The 24388-nt window shown below is 43.0% G+C and overlaps 1 protein-coding gene and 1 pseudogene across 14 annotated transcripts in view; both read right to left on the bottom strand.

Annotated features, from left to right (window-relative positions):
• Positions 1 to 24388, bottom strand: part of SCML2 (Scm polycomb group protein like 2) — a 112427-nt gene that overhangs the window by 26515 nt on the left and 61524 nt on the right. For all 14 annotated transcript variants that reach the window (XM_036305653.1, XM_036305654.1, XM_036305648.1 and 11 more), the window contains 2 exons: positions 23219 to 23424; positions 17752 to 17872 (listed from right to left, as the gene is read on the bottom strand). In XM_036305653.1, coding sequence (XP_036161546.1) covers positions 17752 to 17872; positions 23219 to 23424 — 327 coding nt within the window. The remainder of the gene's footprint in view (positions 1 to 17751; positions 17873 to 23218; positions 23425 to 24388) is intronic.
• LOC118654328 lies at positions 22656 to 22868 on the bottom strand (annotated as a pseudogene).

Below are 24388 nucleotides of genomic sequence, written 5' to 3'. Positions count from 1 at the left end.
AAGGCATTTCCCCAAACCTGAAAAGGGATTATTGCTTGGCTGCCAGACAGCTAAAAGGCATCTTAATCTACATGCTATTACCTCCTACTGGATAAAAATCTGAACGGCCATAGGCTATTCCCCAAACTGACAATGCTTCTGTACCCTTTGAAACCTTACCCTTTGAAGTGTATTACCTCCACCTTGCCTTAGGACAAATCCTATCTAATAAAAGACAAAAGGGTAATTGACCGTACCTTCCCTACACTTCCCATTGGCTAATCAGGGTGATATGCAAATTAACCGCCAAACAAGATGGCGGCCAGCAGCTACGCAACTTAAGCGAGCAGGAGGGTTCCTTGCTCTAGTGATGGAGGAAGCCAAGATTCCCCGCCTGCTGCGACCTGGCTTGCCGGGAGCCGGTCCATGCTTGCTGTTTCAAGGGACCTGGCATATATGGCATACTGTTCTTAATATGTCTGCTCACCTTCTTGGCACTATGTGTTTTAACCAAGGTCTCTGAGAAAGGTTGTTTCCCCAGGTAGGGATTTTCCCCTGAAGTTAGGGAGGGAATAAAACCTCTTAAAACTAAGTGCCAGGTGGGTAATTAATCACTTTGACTACGAACAATCATGCTTAAGCTACATAATCTTTACTCCCTGGAATGGAGATAAGAAATGCCCTAACCTTTGAAATAGAGATTGATAGGATTGGAATCAACTGGTATAAATACAGATGTAAGAAGACAGAACGAGGAGAGACGGAACCTAGGCACAGAACCTACACAGAACGTTCTCTAGAGACAGAAGAACTTCGCTGGAGAGAACATGGCAAAAGTTCCTGGACAGAAACTGGCCTCAGAACCTAGAGACAGAACCTAGCGAGAGAACATGGCAAAAGATCCTGGACTGAACCTGACTACAGAAATTGGCAAGAGAACCTGACTAGAATCTGGTGACTGAATCTGGCTGGAGAACCTGGACAGAACCTGGCAGGAGAACCTAGCAAGAGAACATGGACACAGAACCTGGCTGGAGATCCTAACCAGAACTTCGCTGGAGATCCAGACCAGAACTTGGCTGGAGATCCTGGCTAGAGATCCTGGCTAGGCTGCTGATCAACTGAACGCTGTCTCCATGTCATCTCTTCTTCGCCAACTCCGTCCACACCTTTGGGGACCTTTGGACCCGCTGGGGTTGGACCCCGGCATATGGCGCCCGAACAGGGACCCCTTAGGTAAGCCCCCCCGCACTCGGGACGGATAGGACTCCACCGCAGGAAGAGGGTGGATAGTCTTCGCCGACTCTGTCCACACCTTTGGGAACCCCTGGAACAGGATTCCCCTAGGTAAGCTCCCCCCCCCATTGAGAACCCCCACACTCGGGACGGATAGGACTCCACCAGGGTGCTACAGACCCCCCTATAGAGGATAAGTAGGGTAAGAAGGTGGATAGTACAGAACTTAGATTGAGAAGATGTGCCATACTGAGTCCAAAGAAAGAAGACTCTGTATTGATCTTTAGATTAAGAAGATGTGCCATACTGAGTCTAAAGAAATAAGACTCTGTATTGATCTTTTAACATATGCTTGCTAGCAGAGGAATTAAGGTTACTCCCAGTCAGACAGAACGTTTTATACAAGAAGTATGTCCATGCTTTTCTGAGGAAGGAAAGGTAAATGTAAAGGCATGGGAGGAGGCCCAAGGAGCCTTATCCTTAACCCCACTGCAGCCTTTCCACCCCGGGAAAGTGCAGGATTGGCAAGCTCTCCCTGGGGTGATAGATCAGGACTCAGGTAATAGCGGAAAGCGCCAATCCTACTCTTAAAATGGATACAAGAGAGCATTTAGGGTTTTTCTTTTTAATGCCTGCTTTTAAAAAATAAAAAAGGGGGAATTTGCCGGGAGCCGGTCCATGCTTGCTGTTTCAAGGGACCTGGCATATATGGCATACTGTTCTTAATATGTTTGCTCACCTTCTTGGCACTATGTGTTTTAACCAAGGTCTCTGAGAAAGGTTGTTTCCCCAGGTAGGGATTTTCCCCTGAAGTTAGGGAGGGAATAAAACCTCTTAAAACTAAGTGCCAGGTGGGTAATTAATCACTTTGACTACGAACAATCATGCTTAAGCTACATAATCTTTACTCCCTGGAATGGAGATAAGAAATGCCCTAACCTTTGAAATAGAGATTGATAGGATTGGAATCAACTGGTATAAATACAGATGTAAGAAGACAGAACGAGGAGAGACGGAACCTAGGCACAGAACCTACACAGAACGTTCTCTAGAGACAGAAGAACTTCGCTGGAGAGAACATGGCAAAAGTTCCTGGACAGAAACTGGCCTCAGAACCTAGAGACAGAACCTAGCGAGAGAACATGGCAAAAGATCCTGGACTGAACCTGACTACAGAAATTGGCAAGAGAACCTGACTAGAACCTGGTGACTGAACCTGGCTGGAGAACCTGGACAGAACCTGGCTGGAGAACCTAGCAAGAGAACATGGACACAGAACCTGGCTGGAGATCCTAACCAGAACTTCGCTGGAGATCCAGACCAGAACTTGGCTGGAGATCCTGGCTAGAGATCCTGGCTAGGCTGCTGATCAACTGAACGCTGTCTCCATGTCATCTCTTCTTCGCCGACTCTGTCCACACCTTTGGGGACCCCTGGACCCGCTGGGGTTGGACCCCGGCACTGGCTCTAAGCTCCGAAAGCAACAAAGTTTCAATTATAGAAGCTAAATAAACCCCAGATACCTGCTTTCAGCAGGCTGTGGCCTCCGAGCTAGAGCCGGCTCTCAGCTCCAGTGACAGTAACGAAGTTTCAATTATAGAAGGTAAATAAATCCCAGAATAAAAAAAAGAAAAGAAAAAGGAGAGGGTGGGAGCTTCAGTCGCCGGCCAGCCTGAAAACGGCCCTCAGCCCCTCACCCAGGCTGGCCAGGCATCCCAGTGGGGACCCCCACCCTAAATGAGGTGTGGCCAGCCTGAAAACAGCCATCAGCCACTCATCCAGGCTGGCCAGGCACCCAAGCAGGACGCCCACCCTGATCCGGGGCACCCTTCAGGGCAAACCAGTCAGCCCCCACCCATGCACCAGGCCTCTCTCCTATATAGTAAAAGGGTAATATGCAAAATGACCCTAACAGCAGAAAGACTGGGAATGACTGGTCACTATGACACACACTGACCACCAGGGGGCAGATGCTCAATGAAGGAGCTGCCCTCTGGTGGTCAGCCCACTCCCACATGGGGGAGCTCTGCTCAGCCACAAGCCAGGCTGATGGCTGCCAGTACAGCGGTGGTGGTGGGAGCCTCTCCTGCCTCCTCAGCAGCGCTAAGGATGTCTGACTGCAGCTTAGGTCTGCTCCCCGCTGGCAAGTGGACATCCGCCAAGGGCTGCCGGGCTGCCAGAGGGATGTCTGATTGCCATCTTAGGCCCAATCCTTTGGGGAGCAGGCCTAAGCCAGCAGGTAGTCATTCCCCGAGGGGTCCCAGACTGTGAGAGGGCACCGGCCGGGCTGAGGGACCCCCCCGAGTGCACAAATTTTTGTGCACCAGGCCTCTAGTGTTAATAAAAGCAAGGGTCCTAGACAAGGAGGGAGTCTTCAGTTCCTTTAGCTGAAGGTCCTCTGACCCCCAATGCCTTTCAAAATTATATCTCGTCTCAGGATTCATTATTAGTCTCTGGATTCCTATGTCATCTATGCACAGCCCTTTTTCCAGATTCCTGAACCCTTCTTGATACTGGGATAAGAACCCCAACAGACCTTGGCCATAGAGAAGATTTTATGATTTTGACAAAGCAAGAGAAGTAAAGGCAAAAATAAACGAATGGGACTATATCAAACTAAAAATCTTCTGCACAGCAAAAGCAAGCAAAAAGGCAACCAACCGAATGATAGAAGGTATTTGTAAACAACAACTCTGACAAGGGCTTAATATCCAAAATACATAAATAACTCATACAACTCAACACCAAACAGGCAAAAAATCCAATTTAAAACTGGGCAGCCCTGGCTGGTTTGGCTCAGTGGATAGAGCATCGTCGGCCTGTGGACTGAAGGGTCCTGGGTTCTATTCCAGTCCAGGGCATATGCCCAGGTTGTGGGATAGATCCCCAGTACAGGGCAGCTGATCAATGATTCTCTTTCATCACTGATGCTTCTTTCTCTCCTCCTTTCCTTCTGAAATCAAAACAAATATATTAATAAATAAATAAGTAGATAAATAAATGGGCAGAGGGCCCCACCAGAGTGGCTCAGCTGGTGGAGCATTGTCCTATGCACTGCAAGGTTGTTGATTCAATTCCTGGTTAGGTCATATGCCCAGGTGGTGGGTTTAACTGCCAGTCAGGGCACGTACAGAGGCAGCCAATCAATGTTTCTCAATTGCATTACTGTTTCTATCTCTCTTTCTTTCCCTCCCTCTCTCCCTCCCTCCGCCTTCCTCTCTCTAAGCATAACCTCTGGTGAGGATTGGAAATAAAATGGGCAGAGGACCTGAACAGACACTTCTCCTAAGAAGACATACAAATGGGCAATATGAAAGATATATGAAAGATATATGAAAGATATATGAAAAGATGCCCAGGTTCACTAGCTATTATGGAAACACAAATCAAAACTACAATGAGATACCAATTCATACCATTAGAATGGCTTTTACCAATAAGACAAGTAATAATAAGAGGTTGTAGAGAAAAAGAAACCCTCATTCACTGCTGGTGAAAATATAAGCTGGTAGAGCCACCATGAAAAACAGTATGGAGGTTCCTCAAAATATTAAGAATTGAGTTACCATATGACCCAACAATCCCTCTTCTAGGTATCTACACGAAAAATTTGCAAACATTTGTTTGCAAAGATATATGCAACCCTATATTCATTGCAGCAATATTCATGGTGGTCAAGACATAGTAACAACCAAAGTGTTCTTTGATCAATGATTGGATAAAGAAGATGTGGTACAGCCCTGATCGGTTTGGCTCAGTGGATAAAGCGTCGGCCTGCAGACTGAAGGGTCCCAGGTTCGATTCTGGTCAAGGGCATGTACCTTGGTTGCGGGCACATCCCCAGTAGGGGGTGTGCAGGAGGCAGCTGATCGATGTTTCTCTCTCACTGAAGTGTCTAACTCTCTATCCTTCTCCCTTCTTCTCTGTAAAAACTTGATAAAATACATTTAGAAAAAAGATGTGGTACATATATACAATGGAATACTACTCAACCATAGAAAAGAATAAAATCTTACCATTTGCAACACCATGGATGGAACTAAATGGTATAATGGTAAGTGCAAGAAGTCAGACAGAGTGAGAGAGAAACAGATAACAAACGATCTCACTTATATGTGGAATCTAAAGAACAAATAAAGAAACAAACAAAACTGAAACAGACTCATAGACACAGAGAACACACTAATGGGAGGGAAGTTGGGAGGCTGGGTGAAAAGGTGAAGGTATTAAGAAGTAGAAAATATCCATTACTGCACTGGCCAGTGTGGGTCAGTAGTTAAGGTGTTGGGCCGAGCAACGAAGGTAAGCAGGTTCTATTCCTGGTCAGGGGATGTACCTGGGTTGCATATTCCATCCACTGCCTCAATTGGGGCACAATGTCTCTCTCTCATATCAATGTTTTTCTGTTTCTCTATTTCTCTCTCTCTCTCTCTCTCTCTGCTTCTTCCACCCTTCATTCCCCCCTTCCTCCCTCCCTCCTTCCCTTTTATTCTCTCCAAAAATCAATGGAAAAAATATTCTCAGGTGATAATTAACCAAAAAAAAATGGCCATTACAAAATAGTCACAGGGATGTAAAGTATAGCACAGGGAATATAGTTAATAATCTACAATAATAAAAGCATAATATGCTAATTAGACTGGACGTCGAAGCCGGGGCTCGGAGGGCCGAGGCAAGCCACGACCAGCATGGCTGCAACCAACTAGTGAGCTGTGGCAGGTGAGCGGGGCCTCCCTCTGCTAGGGAAGCCTGGGTCCCAGGTGCTGGAGGGAAGCCAGTGCTGGCGGCTGGGGGAAGGAAGGCCTACTCTTGCACATATTTCATGCATCGGGCCTCTAGTATTATAGTGACTAAGTATGGTACCAAGTAGGTACTAGACTTATCAGGGGGATCATTTCACAAATTATAAAAATGTCTAACCACGAATGTCAATTGTAATTGGAAAAAAAACTCATTTTGGGGCTGAATTTATTTTAAATCACCAAATTGTACCTTTATTATATTTTGTAAAGTAATCAGATAACTTAAGACATATGTCACAGTAAATTCTAATAACCTAGAGAAATTTTATTAACTTTAAGAAAATAAAAATGGAAATATATGATGCGGAGACAACCAATATGGCAACATAGGTAAACACCTGAACTTGCTGCCGCGCACAAACACATTAAAATTACAACTAAAGACAAAACGAATATCATCCAGAACCACGGGAAGGCTGGCTGAGAGGAAATTCTACAACTAGAAAGAAAGAGAAAAGCCCACTGCGTCTGGTAGGAGGTGCAGAGATATGGAAGTGCAGAGGTACGGAGGCACGTGTGAAAGGGGCTGGCAGCTGGGTACACTGTTGTCTTTTTCAATTGGGAGGGAGATACAAGCTCCCGACAGCTCTGAACTCCAGTTCTGGGCGAGAATTTGGGGACCCAGACTCATTCGGAGAGAAACTGGACTGCCTGGCATCAGACGGCTTTCTTGCAGAGGTACTTACAGCATTCATTGTTCCTGCATGGGGCCGCAGGACACAGACCCTGGGACCACTCCAAGGCAGAGCAGAATGGCAGCCATTGTGGTTTGCTCCACCCTGGTGATTCCCTGAGACCCCGCCCCACCCAATTTACAACCCCACCCAAGTGTACGCAGAGGCTTTTGCATTCAAATGGCCTGGGCTTTCTCCACCTAAAAACCTGTCAAACTGAAGCTGGGTCAGAGAACCCCAGAGCTCCCAAAAGAAGGCCTAAAGCCCATAAGCAGCCTGCATTAATTCACAGCTGCGCCTCATCTGGGCACCTCCAAACCCCAAACAAAGAGGAGGAATCCTCAGATCTCTCTGTAGCTCCTGCTGGGTGGCCTCAGGCAGTGGCTGACTTTGTACCTCCTTGGAGATCCAAGAGCCAGTCTACCCAGTGATCAGAGTGATACGATCCAGATTACAACTCTTCACATCCATAAGAGACACACTCAGGGGGCAGACTCAGTGAGCACCAAAGCTTCGCTGAAGCAAGTCCTGCCCCATATGGGTGTCTCCTGCACAGCAGCTCTTCCATTGTAGACACAGCTAGCCCTCACAGCCTGAAGGTCAATTCCTCCCAGTGATACCAACAGCAATCAAGGCTTAACTATAACAAGATTGTGCACACAGCCCACAAAGGGGTGCACCAAGAGTATCCACCTCAGGTAATTAGGGAGGCTGAGCCACTGGGCCTTATGTGATACCTAGCCCACAAAGCCACTCTATCAACACAGGGAAACAGTCAAAATGTGGAGACAAAGAAACACATCACAAATTGAAGAAATGGAGGAAAGCAAACTACTGGATATAGAGTTCAAAACCACGGTTGTAAGATTACTCAGGAATCTTCTAGAAACCTCTGAGAAATATAGTGAGACCCTCAAGGATATGAAAAAGGACCAATTAGAAATTCAGCATACACTTACTGAAATAAAGAATAATATACAGAGCTCCAACTGCAGACTAGAGGATCCCAAGAATCAAGTCAAAGATTTGAAATATGAAGAAGTAAAAAACACCCAACAGGAAAAGCAAAAGGAAACAAAGAATACAAAAATATGAAGATAGTGCAAGGAGCCTCTGGGACAACTTCAAGCGTACCATCATCCAAATTATAGGGGTGCCAGAAGAAGAGAGAGAGCAAGATATTGAAAACCTATTTAAAGAAATAATGACAGAAAACTTACCCTACCTGGTGAAAGAAATAGACTTACAAGTACAGGAAGTGAAGAGAACCCCAAATAAGAGGAATCCAAAGAGGACCACACCAAGACACATCATCATTAAAATACCAAGGGCATAGAAAACTGTGGTACATCTACACGATGGAATACTATGCTGCTGTAAAAAAGAAGGAACTCTTACCATTTGCAAAGGCATGGATGGAACTGGAGAGGATTATGCTAAGTGAAATAAGCCAGTCAATGAAGGAAAAATACCACATGATATCACTCATTCATGGATAATAAAGACCATTATAAACTTACTAGAGGCCCGGTGCACAAAAATTTGTGCACTGGGTGGGGGGGGGTTCCCTCAGCCTGGCCTATGCCCTCTTACAGTCTGGGACCCCTCAGAGGATGTCCACCTGCTGGCTTAGGCCTGGCAGCCTGGCAGCCCTCAGGGGATGTCCACTTACCAGCAGGGAGCAGACCTAAGCTGCAGTCAGACATCCTTAGTGCGGCTGAGGAGGCGGGAGAGGCTCCTGCCACCACTGATGTGCTGGCAGCCATCAGCCTGGCTTGTGGCTGAGCAGAGCTCCCCCTGTGGGAGCACACTGACCTGCATTGAGCATCTGTCCCCTGGTGGTCAGTGTGTGTCATAGTGACCAGTCATTCCCAGTCATTCTGCTGTTAGGGTCAATTTGCATATTACCCTTTCATTATATAGGATGAACAATAATAGATACAGAGGAAGAGCTGCCTCAAACAGATTGTCAAACTGCAGCGGGAAGGCTGGGGAGGGTTGGGGCGCAGGAGGGAGGAGGGTAAGAGATCAACAGAAGGACTTGTATGCATGCATATAAGCATAACCAATGGACATAAGACACTGAGGGGAAGGGGAGGCCAGGGGATTTTCAAGGGCGGGGTAAAAAAAAGGACACATATGTAATACCCTTTGAAATACTTTAAGCAAAAAAAAAAAAAAAGAAAATTATTTCAAAGTATAGTGATCCTAAATAAATAAATAATGCCAATGGCAAAAGACAAAGAGAGAATATTAAAAGCAGCAAGAGAAAAACAGTTAGTTACCTACAAGGGACTACCCATATGACTGTCAGCTGATTTCTCAACAGAAACCATGCAGGCCAGAAGGTAGTGGCAAGAAATATTCAAAGTGATGAATAGCAAGAACCTACAACCAAGATTACTCTACCCAGCAAAGCTATTATTTAGAATTGAAGGTCAGATAAAGAGCTTCACAGATAAGAAAAAACTAAAGGAGTATATCACCGCCAAACCAGTATTATATGAAATGCTGAAGGGTATTCTTTAAGAAGAGGAAGAAGCAGAAAAAGTTAAAGATAAAAATTATGAACAGGAGAATAAAATGGCGGAGGTATAGACGGACGTGTCCCGTGCCTTGTCCCGGAGCAGATAAGGAGGAGCAGCTGAAACGGGAAACATACAGCCCGAATAAGCAGAAGATTTTCAGCTGGGAGACAGTTTGCAGCCGGGAAAGACCGAGGACTCCCAGAGAAAGGGGACAGTTGGAGAATGCGGCTGAAATCTCTCTTGGAACGCTGGCTCAGCCGCGGAGACCACGCCATCTTGAGTGGCTGTTAATGGAAGCATATACATCCAAAGACCCGGCATTCAGAGATCGGCTGCTAACCCGGAAACACCAGATCTGGGTCAGGGACAGCGCGACTATGTGGACTTAAAGGAACCCTGCTTCTCCTCATGGAAAGGTTAGATTTCCCCTAAAGGTGCGGTTTGCAATTCAGGTTGGAGAGAGGAACGCACAAGGGGGAATTCTGCGCCCCACAAAGTCCGCAGCCATTGGGGCCAGCGTGATCCGCGAGTGTGGAAGGGCTCCCACAGGGCTGCTGGCAGAAGGGAACTCTAAAAATAAGCCCATAGCTGGACTGGATGCAAAAAAGCAGGCTTGGATTGTGCCAGTGTGCCGGCTGTTTAGTGCTAGGGGAGAGAGGAAGCATGGAAGAGTGCGCACAGACCTGGAAGGTGGAGGTTTGCAAATTCCCGCAACTTCTCAGGCTCTTGTTTTTTCACTTCCCCTTAAATATTTGCATTTGATTATTAAACCCAGTGCATTGGATTGCCCAATTGGGGTCACAAAAGAGACTGCAGGGGAAAAGTTGTTTCTGTGGAACCTGGGAAACAGAGTGGGGAGTAACGATTAAAGAACCAGCTCTGGGCAGTTGACTCTCCCAAACCAGTTTTAAGTAGGATAGAAAAAATAAACCCCAACTGCTGGATAGAGAGGACTTATAGCCTCGGAGGTCAATCCAGAAACACTGCCACCCAGAGGCTGATCCACAAACTGACTCTTCTGTAAACATAAATAAAGGCAGTCTGGGAAACAAATACAGCCTGCCTTAAAATCAGGACTGTGGTTTACAACACAGAGGAACAGTGTATCGCAGGGAAATTCAACACTCTCCTGAGTACTTGGCAGGACTAACGCGTGCCAAAAAGAAGAGTAGAACTGTAGCACCTTCACTACTGCACATTTTTATTTTTTTAATTATTTTTTCACCTTTAATTAAGAAACTATTTTATTTTATTTTTTATATCACCTGATTTTACCTTTTTAACTACTACATTTTTATTTTTAACCAGTATTATTACTACTACCATTTTTTAAAGTGTCATTTTATTTTCTCTTTATTTTATTTTGGGATTAGTGTTCTACATTCTATTTTCATCGTTCCTTTAGCATCATTTTTCTCTACCTCAACTTTACCTTTATGCCAAAACTCTCTTCCTCACTTTTCCCCTTTTATTGTCCTGTTTCTCTTACCCTATTCCTGCTGTAGATTTTCCCTATTCCTTCTTTTTATCCCGTCAAAATTTCACCCTACTTATATATCTAATTTCCAATCCCCTGCTCTAAATCCATATACACCTCTCTCTTATATTTCTTCACTATCCAAGTTTTTTTTCTCTCTGTCGTTTTGTTCTTGTTTGCTTGATTGCTGAGTATATTGGGGGTTGTTATGCTTGTTTGTGAGATTGTTTTGTTTTGCTTTTTCTGTTGTTGTTGTTTTTTTTTTTCCCGGTTATTTTTGTGCTTCTGTTTTCCCTCACCTCATTTAATATTAGTGGTTGTTTGTAGTTTGCATTCATCTCCAGGGACGTTTTGATGGAATTTGTTGGGATTAGTGGCAGTTCTATTGGAGTTTTCTTGCCGTATAAATAGTCTCTTCCCCTCTTCTATTTCATTCTCTCTCTTTTCTCTCTTACTTCCCCCCCCCTTTCCCAATTTCATTTTTGCACTCCTTTCTTTTCTTTTTCTCTTCTTTCTTCCATATCCCCTAATTCTCTTTGCTTGGGTGGTCACCTTTATTGGGGGTTATTAATATCGTGAATACATTTGTGTTCAGTGCCTTGTACGTTGTGCCTCGTTGGGTTGTATTTTGTGCCTTTAAATCAACGCAGCAGAGAGAGAACTACATACCCAAACACCTGGAGAAGGGAGATTATGGGGAGACAAAGAAACCGCCCACATATGAAAGAAAAACAGGCATCACCAGAAAAGCAAGTAATCGATATGGAGACTATGGAGGCAAGCAACCTGTCAGAGAAAGAATTCAAAGAAATGGTCATAAGGTGGATGAAAAGAATGGAAGACAAATTCAACAATATGTGTAAGAATCAAGAGGAAATGAAGAAAAACCAAGAAGAAATGAAAAATGACATCACTGCTACAAAGTACTCAATAGAAAGCATCAACAGTAGACTAGAAGAAGCAGAGGACCGCATCAGTGAGCTAGAAGACAAGGTAGGAAAAAACACCCAAGCAGAGCAGCTTCTAGAAAAAAAAAAAAACAAAAAAAACATTAAAAAGCAGGAGGAGAGCCTAAGAGAACTCTGGGACAACATGAAACGAAACAACATCCGAATAATAGGGGTGCCAGAAGGAGAGGAAACTGAGCAAGGAATAAAAAACCTGTTTGAGAAAATGACAGAAAACTTCCCTGATATAGGCAAGAAAAAACTCACACAGATCCAAGAAGCTCACAGAGTCCCAAACAAAATGAACCCCAAAAGACCGATGCCAAGGCACATTATAATTAAATTGGCAAATACCAAGGACAGATCAAGAATTTTAAAAGCAGCCAGAGAGAGAAAGAAATTTACCTACAAAGGATGCCCCATCAGACTAGCGACTGATTTCTCAACAGAAACACATCAGGCAAAAAGGGAATGGAATGAAATATACAAAGTCATGCAAAGGAAGGGTCTGAATCCAAGAATACTGTACCCAGCAGGGCTATCAATCAACATGGAGGGTGAAATCAGGAGCTTCACAGACAAAAAAGGTCTACGGGAGTTTATTACCACCAAACCAGCAATGGAAGAAATGCTAAAGGGTCTGCTGTAAAAAGAAAAAATAGGAAACAAAGAAGGAACACAGTGTAAAGAACAAAAATGGCGACTAACAAGTATCTATCAATAATAACTTTAAATGTAAATGGATTACATGCCCCAATCAAAAGACATTGGGTAACTGAGTGGATAAGAAAACATGACCCATATATCTGCTGTCTACAAGAAACCCACCTCAGAAAAAAAGACGCACACCGACTGATTGTGAAGGGATGGAAAAAGGTTGTTCAGGTGTATGGAAATGGAAAAAAAGCTGGGGTAGCAATACTTATATCTGACAAATTAGATCTCAAAGTGAAGGACAGAAAAAGAGATAAGGAAGGCCACTTCATAATAGTAAAGGGAGCAATTCAACAAGAAGAAATAACTCTGGTAAACATATATTCACCCAATATAGGAGCACCCAAATACTTAAGAAATCTTCTGGAGGAGATCAAGGGAGAGATTGCCAGCAATACAATCATAGTAGGGGACCTCAACACCCCATTACACCACTGGACAAAACCTCTAAAAAAAAATAAGCAAAGAAACATCAATCCTAAATGACTCACTAGATCAGATGGAATTAATTGACATCTTCAGAACATTTCACCCCAAAGCCACAGAATATACATTCTTCTCAAGTGCATATGGGTCATTTTCAAAGACAGACCATATATTAGGTCACAGGCAAAGTCTCTTCAAATTCAAGAAGACTGAAATCATATCAAGCATCTTCTCAGACCACAATGGCATAACACTGGAAATCAACTACAATAAAAACAATCCAAAAAAATCAAACACATGGAAACGAAATAGCATGCTATTAAACAATGACTGGGTTACCAGGGAGATCAAAGAAGAAATAAAAAACATCATGGTAACAAATGACAATGAAAACACAACAATCCAAAACCTTGGGACACAGCGAAAGCAGTCTTCATAGGGAAGTTCATAGCTCTACAAGCTTACTGCAAGAAACAAGAAACAATGAGAATAAATTACCTAACTCTACAACTCAAAGAGTTAGAAAGAGAGCAACAAGAAAAGCCCAGTGTAAGCAGAATGAAGGAAATAACAAATATCAGAGCGGAGATAAATGACATAGAAACCAAAAAAACCATACAAAAGATCAACAAAACCAAGAGCTGGTTCTTTGAAAGGATAAACAAGATTGATGAACCTCTAACCAGGCTCACCAAGAAACAAAGAGAGAGGACCCAAATAAACAAAATCAGAAATGAAAGAGGAGAAATATCAATAGACCCCACAGAAATACAAAGGATTGTTAGAAAATACTATGAACAACTCTACTCCAACAAACTAGACAACCTGGAGGAAATGGACATATTCCTAGAAAAATACAACATTCCAAAACTCAATCAGGAAGAATCTAAAAATCTCAATAGGCCAATAACTATGGAAGAAATTGAAGCAGTCATCAAAAAGCTTCCAGCAAACAAAAGCCCAGGACCAGACGGCTTCACAGGGGAGTTTTACCAAACATTCAAGGAAGAACTAAAACCTATCCTCCTCAGACTACTACAAAAAATTCAAGAGGAAGGAACACTTCCAAGCTCATTCTATAAAGCCAGCATCACCCTAATACCAAAACCAGGTAAAGACGACACAATGAAAGAGAATTACAGGCCAATATCGCTCATGAACACAGATGCCAAAATCCTCAACAAAATCTTAGCAAATCGGATCCAACAGTACATCAGAAAGATCATACACCATGACCAAGTAGGATTTATCCCAGGGATGCAAGGATGGTACAATATCCGCAAATCAATAAACGTGATACATCACATAAACAAACTGAAAGAAAAAAACCACATGGTCATATCAGTTGATGCAGAAAAAGCATTTGACAAAATCCAACACCCATTTTTGATAAAAACTCTCAGCAAGGTGGGAATAGAAGGATCATACCTCAACATAATAAAAGCCATATATGACAGGCCCACAGCCAACAGCATACTCAATGGACAAAAACTAACACCATTTCCCCTAAGAACAGGAACAAGACAGGGATGCCCACTCTCACCACTCCTGTTCAACATTGTGCTGGAAGTGTTAGCCATTGCAATTCGGCAAGAAGAAGAAATAAAAGGCATCCAAATTGTAAAAGAAGAAGTAAAACTGTCCTTATTTGCAGACGACATGATCATACAAAACCCTAGAGACTCCATCAAAAAACTACTAGACTTAATACATGAATTTGGCAATGTAACAGGATACAAAATTAACCCCAAGAAATCTAAGGCATTTCTGTACACCAATAGTGAACTTTCAGAAAGAGAGATTATAAAAACAATCCCATTTACCATCGTACCAAAAAAATTAAGCTACCTAGGAATAAACTTAACTAAAGAGGTAAAAGACCTCTACTCAGAAAACTACAGGACGTTGAAAAAAAGAGATAGAGGAAGACATAAACAGATGGAAGAACATACCGTGTTCATGGATTGGTAGAATCAACATCATTAAAATGTCCATACTACCCAAAGCAATCTATAAACTCAACGCACTTCCCATTAAAATACCAACGGCATACTTCACAGGTCTAGAACGTACTCTCCAAAAATTCATCTGGAATAAAAAACGACCCCGAATAGCTGCAGCGATCCTGAGAAAGAACAAAGTAGGTGGGATCTCAATACCAGATATCAAACTGTTTACAAAGCCACTGTTCTCAAACCTGCCTCGTACTGGCACAAGAACAGGCTTATAGATCAATGGAATAGAATAGAGAGTCCAGAAATCGGCCCAAACCAATATGCTCAATTAATATTTGACAAAGGAGGCAAGAACATACAATGGAGCCAAGATAGTCTCTTCAATAAATGGTGTTGGGAAAATTGGACAGATAAATGCAAGAAAATGAAACTAGACCACCAACTCACACCATACACAAAAATAAACTCAAAATGGATAAAGGACTTAAATGTATAACGGGAAACCATAAAAATTCTAGAAGAATCCAAAGGCAACAAAATCTCAGGCATATGCCGAAGAAATTTCTTCGGCGATACAGCTCCTTGGTCATTGGAAACTAAAGAGAAAATAAACAAATGGGACTACATCAAAATAAAAAGCTTCTGCACAGAAAAAGAAACCATCAACAAAACAACGAGAAAGCCCACTGCATGGGAAAACATATTTTCCAATGTCATATCTGATAAGGGCCTAATCTCCAAAATTTATAGGGAACTCATACAACTTAACAAAAGGAAGATAAACAATCCAATCAAAAAATGGGCAAAGGATCTAAATAGACACCTTTCAAAAGAGGACATTCAGAAAGCCAAGAGACATATGAAAACATGCTCAAAGTCACTAATCATCTGAGAGATGCAAATCAAAATAACAATGAGGTACCATCTCACACCTGTCAGAATGGCTATCAACAAATCAACAAACGATAAGTGCAGGAGAGGATGTGGAGAAAAAGGAACACTTGTGTACTGCTGGTGGGAATGCAGACTGGTGAAGCCACTATGGAAGACAGTATGGAGTTTCCTCAAAAAACTAAAAATGGAACTCCCATTTGACCCTGTGATCCCACTCCTAGGATTATATCCAAAGAAACCAGAAACACCAATCAGAAAGGATATATGCACCCCTATGTTCATAGCAGCACAATTCACCATAGCTAAGATCTGGAAACAGCCTAAGTGCCCATCAGTAGATGAATGGATTAGAAAACTGTGGTACATCTACATGATGGAATACTATGCTGCTGTAAAAAAGAAGGAACTCTTACCATTTGCAACAGCATGGATGGAACTGGAGAGCATTATGCTAAGTGAAATAAGCCAGTCAATGAAGGAAAAATACCACATGATCTCACTCATTCATGGATAATAGAGACCATTATAAACTTATGAACAATAATAGATACAGAGGCAGAGCTGCCTCAAACAGATTGTCAAACTGCAGCTGGAAGGCCGGGGAGGGTTGGGGGACAGGAGGGAGGGTTGTAAGAGATCAACGGAAGGACTTGTATGCATTCATATAAGCATAACCAATGGACATAAGACACTGGGGGGTAGGGGAGGCCAGGGGATTTTCAAGGGTGGGGGGGAAAAAAGGACACATATGTAATACCCTTTGTAATAATTTAAGCAATAAAACAATAAAAAAATCCAGTGAATAAAAAATCTGATGAACAGAATAAACTTATGAATAGAATAGAATCAGGGGCATAGAAAGGGAGTGGACTGACAATTCTTGGGAGGAAGAGGGTGTGGGGGGTGCACGGGGTAAGGGCAGGGGGTGGGGTGAAAACCGGGTCAAGGGGAGCTATGGGGGGAAAAAGAAACAACTGTAATAATCTGAACAATAAAGATTTATTTTTAAAAAAGAAAATAAAAATGTGTTCACTGAAGAAAAGGTTCACTGAAGAAAATTTAAAAATAAATGCTTTCCTTAGTATAATAAAAACATATGATTTAGAAGCAAATCATCTACAATTACCAAATGTCAATTTTTCTTCACTGAGAATAAACAAATCAACAATATAACAATATGACGGTACATTACCAAACAAATTCAAGCACATTATTTTTATTCGTTACCCATTACTTAATTTAAATTGTAAAATTTTCATATATACATAGTCTAATAAAAACTCATTAATCTCACCTTCTCTATGTTGAACTTTATCATAATTCAACTTTCTGGCAATAGAAAAGATGGACTCTCTCACAGAAATGAAATAGCTATAAAAAACTTAACCTCCTTTGCATTATACTCATTTTGCTAGTCTCTCCTAAAAGTCAGAAATAATAAACTGATAAAATGAGGTATGCTGCAATAATCAATTTTAAAGGTGATTTTCATTTCAAAAACTTAAAATTTAATTTCTCTTTAGTCAGGAAAGAAAAATAGTGGTACAAAGTCCAGGGAACAGAAGTGTATAGGGGAGTCATTAAGGATCTAGGAGAGGAAGCAGAACATGCTTTAAAAAATAGAAAAGGAATAAAAAAATGTGTAGGAGATGACAAATAAAAGGAATTTATTAGTCTGGGTCTGGTCATTTCATACTCTTCACAAAGCAGAGAACAATTTAAAGTCATCATGCCCCTTAACAGGCAATGATCTGTCAAGATTATAAAAGGCACTAAAAAAAGGCTTGACGTAGCTTTTAAAAATACATATAGGCAATAGTACAAATTGTGAAATGATATAAAGGAAAAACAAAAATAAATTTGACAATGTAAATTTTATAAATCTTACTAAGATGGATAAAAACTTTTAAGAGTATTGAGTGACTCATGTATTTAAACAGACTCTTTTTCCTTAACATCAAAATGAACAATGAGAATTTCAAAAAACATGAAAAATGCTTAAAGAAATGTTTATTATTATCTTTTCTCCTATTGTTTTACTTACAGGACTTCAAAGATACTGAAAATAATACATAATAAAAGATTAGTAATTTTATAGTCTTTTAAAATACTAATTTACCTGTAGACATCACTATTTTACATGACCCAGGACTGGGCTCCTTATATTCAACACCTCTGCCTCTGGTCAGCATCTTTATAGAAGTTGTAGATGTGGAACACATAACAGGAATAGATTGTTCCTGTTAAAAAATCAACAACAAAAAACGCAAGTATGCATTATTCTTTAAAAAACATTCCAAGCCAAGAAGGTCGGAAAAGCATTGACATAACTGGTCAACAAATGATCAGTTGCCAGAAGTCCTCAGGGTTGGAAACCCGTGTGTGTGTGTGTGTGTGTGTGTGTGTGTGTGTGTGTGTGTGTGTGTGTAACTACAGTACTTTCACACTATGCTCTTCAGAGGGGCCCATGATCTGGTCAAGTAGGAGAAAAAGAGACCAGGAAGCTGAGATTCCCAGTGCTACCCCTGCTCCAACTGGTCACACCTTAGCCAAAATAGTTCACTGTAAAACTTGTTTTATTTTTTGAGGTTCTCTATAAGACAAGTTTTCTCACACTGCTAAAAAAAAACTCTGTAAATATAATCCAACAATAATACATTCAATGGAGGTGAGGGACTTCAATAAGACAGACAGAGTTGTCTTTAGAAAGCAGTCACTCATCTGGTTTTAACTGTATCTAGTCTGCATTTCTCCATCTACACTAATAAAAGAGAAAAATGGTAATTGGCGTACAGCGCTACCCTTTTCATTGGCTAATCAGGGCTATATGCAAATTAACTGCCAACTAAGATGGCAGTTAACTGCCAACAAAGATGGCGGTTAATTTGCATTTGTAGGCACAATGCAGGGAGGCGAAAGGGAAAGATGGAAGAAGCCTCCTGCCACTGACCGTGATCAGAAACCCAGGGGGGAGCTAAGAGGTGGGGGGTAGGGCAAAGGTGGCCCTGGGGCCGCCTTTGCCCTGCCCCCCAGCCATGATCAGAGAATCAGGCGCCTTTGCCGCCCTGGCCAGTGATAGCAGGAAGTAGGGGTGGAGCCAGCGATGGGAGCTGGGCACGGTCGAAGCTGGCAGTCCCAGGAGCTAGGGGTCCCTTGCCTGGGCCTAAAGCAGAGCCCACGATCGCGGGGCCGCTGCAGCTGCGGGTCCCCGCTGCCCGAGCCGGACGCCTCAGCCAGAGGCGTCCTGCAGGGGCAGGGGCGGAGCCCGCGCGATCGCGGCACCCCCCGCTGCCACTGCGGGTCCCCACTGCCCGGGCTGGACACCTAGGCCAGAGGCGTTAGGCCTGGGCAGGGGCGGAGCCTGCAACCGCGGGGAGCTGGGGGTCCTCTGCCCAGGCCTAACGCCTCGGCCGGAGGCATTAGGCCTGGGTAGGGGCAGAGCGGGAGATCGTGGGGAGCTGGGAGTCCTCTGCCCAGGCCTAATGCCTTGGCCAGAGGCGTTAGGCCTGGGCAGGGGCAGAGCAGGAGATCGCGGGGAGCTGGGAGTCCCCTGCCCAGGCCTAATGCCTTGGCCAGAGGCTTAGGCCTGGGCAGGGGCGGAGCCTGAAACCGGGGGGAGCTGGGGGTCCCCTGCCCAGACATGATTCCTGGGCCAGAGGCCTCAGGCCTGGGCGGGGGCCAGAGCCAGTGATCGGGGGGAGATGGGGGTCCCCTGTCCAAGCCTGACACCTCTGGCGGAGGCGTCAGGCCTGGGCAAGGGGCCAATCAGGCGATCGGAGGATGATTGGGGTCTACACCTCTGGCTGAGGCATCAGGCCTGGGCAAGGGGCAGAGCCAGCAATCGGAGGGGTCTGGGGGTCCCCTGCCCAGGCCTGACGCCTGAGCCAGAGGCATCAGGCCTGGGCTGGGGGCAGAACCAGTGATGGGGGGAAATGAGGGTCCCCTGCCCAGGCCTGACGCCTCTGTCAGAGGCGTCAGGCCTGGGCAAGGGGCCGATCCTGCGATTGGAGTGTGATGGGGGTCAATGCCTGAGGGCTCCCAGTATGTGAGAGGGGGCAGGCTGGGCTGAGGGACACTCCCCCCACACACACACACACACCCAGTGCACGAATTTCGTGCACCGGGCCCCTAGTATTATATAAGACTAGAGGCCCAGTGTACAAGACCCCTCGGGGGATGTTGAACTGCAGGTTTCGGCCTGATCCCCACAGGCCAGGCCAAGGGACCACACTGGTGCATGACTCTGTGCACCGGGCCTCTTGTATGCATGTAAGTTCTTTGGTTAATCTCTTCCCACCCTTCCTCCTCTCCCCTTAGATTCACCAGTCTGTTCCATGTTTCCATGCCTGTGCATTGAGTATCTTCCCCCTGGTGGTCAGTGCGCATCATAGCAACCAGAGAAACGGTTGTTTAGGATAGATGGATGGATGGATGGATGGATAGATAGATAGATAGATAGATAGATAGATAGATAGATAGATAATTCTGACAACATTACAATCAGCTTGTATGTAAAATTATGCCTATCTATACTAATAAAAGGGTAATATGCTAATTAGACCAGACATCTTCTGGACATCCTTCTGGACATCCTTCCAGACAAAGCCACAGTGGCGGGGGCCGAGGCAGAGGCGGTTAGGGGCAATCAGTCTGCCAGGGGAGAGCAGTTAGGGGTGATCAGTCTGGCAGGGGAGAGCAGTTATGGGTGATCAGGCCAGCAGGAGAAACCGGTTAGGGGCAAGTAGGCAGGCAGACAGGTGAGCAGTTAGGAGCCACCAGTCCCAGATTGCGAGAGGGATGTCTGACAGCCGGTTTAGGCCTGATCCCTCAAGGGGTCTTGGACTGGAGAAGGTACAGGCTGGGCTGAGGGACCGACCCCCCTGCATGAATTTCATGCACCAGGCCTCTAGTTGTATATAAGAACCAAATGTACTCTGGGCATTATTAAACATCACTAATACTTTATTTTAGATCAACTTTTGAGGTTTCCTAGGAGCTATTTCATTGTGTCTATGTGATAATATTGTTATGCGTAATCCCTTCACCTTCTTAAGCTCTGTCTTTAAATTAGAGAGTTTAGTCCACTAATTTTAAAAATAATTTTTAATGTGTTTATGTCTGGATCTACCATTTTCTGTTTGTCTACTCTGTGTTTTGCTCCTCCATTCGTCCTTATCTTTTTTTAATTACTTAAGTGGCTTTTTAGCTATGCTTCTTTGCATTTGTATTTTTACACTATACCCTGGTGATTACAATGTCCAATCCATAAAGTTAATACTGTACTACTTAACATACAATGTTGAAGCCTTACATTGACACAAATCCATTCCCCCAACCCAAGACTTTATACTATAACTGTTTTATGCATTTTATCTATGTATGTTATAAACCCCACAAGACTATAATTATTGTTTTAAACAATTACATTATTTTAAAGATACTAAGAAGAAAAATGTCCAAAAGTAAGTCATTTGTTTATTTACCCAGAGATAAGCTTTCTTCAGCATTTCTTATAGTGCTTGACTGCCAGTGATGAATTCTCTATGCATGCTTTATCTAAAAATATAATCTTTTAGTTCCCCTTCAATCTTGAAGGGTATTTTTGCCAGATACAAAATTTTGTATAACACCCTTCCTACTCTGTGTACTCCAACCCCCCCGCCCCAGAGTCTGTCAGTTTCCATTCATTCTCCAGTGTCTTCAGGTAGCTGACTTTTCTATTATTTCCAGGTTTTAGAGTTGCTTTCTTTGAGGAAGTCAGTTGAATAGAATATAGATCTAGCATCATTAAATTGACCACACTGATTTCCCCAATCCCCCAAGTTTGAAGTATAATTTATGTACAGTAAAATTCATCTCAGACTTATTTGTAAAATATACTGAGTTTTAAATAAACTGTCTGAACATAAACACGCTCATGCAGTACTTTCAAAGTGGTTTTGGAGGTTCTTTCCCAGTTTAATTGCTCTATGCATTTATTAGCAAATATGAACGCAGCACAGTGGGGACAAAAGCTCACAAACACTCCACACAGTTTTACAAGACACACTGCAGGAAAAAAAGTAACTAAGGATCAATAGTACCCTAGGGTCTTGGTAGACTCATTCCTGAGGGAGATGGACCTCTTCATTCCTGGAGGGGGCATGACTATTGGCATCCCTCAAGCAGGGAGAAGCCCAACTGGTTATCCCATGGGTGGCCTCATACCAGGTGGAGAAGTAATAATGTATGGAGGTGGGGTTACTTGGCTCATTGATGTGGGGGGAGTCCCTGGCTGATGGGTACTGAGTTGGGGCTCCAGCAATGCTGCAAGTGGCTGCAACTGCAGCAGCTGCTACAGTGTCTCTTCCATGTGGAGTCATTACCTGCTGGAATGGTCTCCCAATCCCTTAGACAGAGTCTGGTAATCCAACAAGAACCTGAGGAATTGGAACACCAGCTGGTACTCCTCTGCTAGTGGCCCTGCCAACTCCAGCACCTCCTGCAGCTCCAACAGGGGCACTCAAACAATGCCAGTATCTTTGGAGGGACGTACCTCCACACTCATGGAAACCAAGTTCTCCCCATGCAGCACCAGACCCCAAACCTGCTTTTCTTCACATTCTGGCTGCTTCACGTTACATATGTGTAATACCCTTTGGTCTTAAGGATCCAGAAACTTTACTGTAGATATTTGATTTGGTGGAACAGCAATCATGACTGTGGGAAAGAGCAGCAAAATGCTGCAGAACATATAGAATGAATTGTATCCTTCAAGATGGCCAAATCTTCATTGGCACCTTCAAGGCTTTAGAAAAAAACACATGGACTTGATCCTCTGTGATTGTGATGAATTCAGGAACATATGTAATACCCTTTGTAATACTTTAAGCAATAAAAAAAAGACCAAAGGGTAGGCTACAGACAAAGAGGTATGATGCAGATTTTGCTACAAACAATGCAAGCTGGGGCAGAAGCTTCCAACAGTAGGTGGAGCCTGGTTTTTTGCTTGGAATCAGCTACCTGGGATGTTTCAAGACTGCTTTAACCATTTCCTGGTGTGTCAGCTAAGAATGCCTGCCTCAGTTCTGCCTCAAAGTCCACCACTGGCATTTGCTGCTGCTGAGATGGCACACTCTGTTGCTCAATAGAGGACAGCCTCTACGTTTGTCCTCTTGCGTTTGAACTGGACTTCCACCTCTGGTACATGCTGATCCGTAGTACATCTCAGTGAAAACGGGCCCTGGCCCATTCCATCCCACCACTGGCCACTCCTCAGAACACAATATCAGGTATCTGTAGTGGCTATACCGCTCTGCGCTGGACTCACAGCTGCAGTGCCAGCTAATCTCAATATGGTTTTTAAGAGGTCAAACACTATTCAAAGTTTTACTTTTACCCAAGAAAAGAAATATCAATCTCAATGGCTATGTAGGCCGTAAACAGCCGTGTGTGTGTGTGTGTGTGTGTGTGTGTGTGTGTGTGTGTGTATTCTTAGTAAACTCCTAAAGGGCTTCATCATACTCTTAGTAAATCTTAACTATATGTTATAAATAATAAGGCACTACACAGACCTATAATACAAATTAGTAGAAGGCACAACAAACCTTTTTTGGGACTTTTTTCTTTGGTGTGACATTTTTAGCAGTACTTTCTTTCTTGGGGGCTGGAGGACATCCAGGTGGTTTAACCCGTCCTGACTTCCTGGTCGGTTGTGTTGGGAGTGCTACAGCAGTTTTCTTTGAAGACTGCATTGACTGCTGGGTTGCTTTGGAAAGGGAAGACTGTCTTTTAGCTGTATTCTTTGTAATAACTGAGTGGGGAAAAACACAACACAAAAATAAAATTAAAGTAAATGACATAATAAGGTATTGTCTTTTTACTACTCAAAATAAATATAAATTAATCTTTAACAACATTCCAAAAGTTAATCATTGAATTTAAAATGAAGTTTTAGGTATTTAGGATTTCTTATTATCAGGAAATAATCTAATTCTCCAGAAAAAAGTAAAGAGGCTTTTATAAGAGCAGCCAATAACTTTAAATTTAGTGCACTGAAAATTTCTATTTACCTTTTGTCTGCTTCTCATATTTTTAGCCCTTTGCAGAGAAGAGTTCCTCCTTCATTACCATGAAATTATGCTAATAATTATGCTATATGCAGGAATCACTTTGTCCATCAATGCAGAAAAACATAAAGCAGCTACCAATAGCTCCTGCTTTATCTTTCAGAGGCCAGGGGAGTCCCCTGCACTTGATTTTTAACGGCTAAGGCATATTATCTTCTTATATGTATGTCTAATAACAAAGCTTCATATACTATAATATAGACGCCACATTAACATTGTCACTGAAGGACCACTATCAAGCCCAAGTGATTTAGATCTACTAGCCCAACCCAAACTGTTTTAATATTTCAAAGAGCCATTACCTGCCATGTTATTTTAGTCTATGTTCACAATTAAATATATATTTTTAGTATTATACCCTAATAACTTCATTACAAAAAAATGAATTTTACACGCAATAAGAAGTACTAATGTCAAACAAAAATTTTCCACAGGATGAGTTATATAAATAAAACATTTATACATCTATGCAATAATCAACTACTTTTATTTTGAGAGCTTCATTTTACAACTTGAAACAAATCTACTACTTTGCTCTTCCCATATTCAAGGCCTAAGTATACCACATCTTCCCTGCAGCCTTTTTATCTACCTTCTATCACCTACCATGTCAAAGAGATGGAAAATTCTTCTCTCAGGGGCCAGAGC

The sequence above is a fragment of the Myotis myotis genome, unplaced genomic scaffold (assembly GCF_014108235.1).
Source record: "Myotis myotis isolate mMyoMyo1 unplaced genomic scaffold, mMyoMyo1.p scaffold_m19_p_4, whole genome shotgun sequence".
Classification (NCBI taxonomy): domain Eukaryota; kingdom Metazoa; phylum Chordata; class Mammalia; order Chiroptera; family Vespertilionidae; genus Myotis; species Myotis myotis.
Note: the sequence above shows the minus strand (reverse complement) of the source record. Positions and strands in the feature narration are given on the sequence as shown.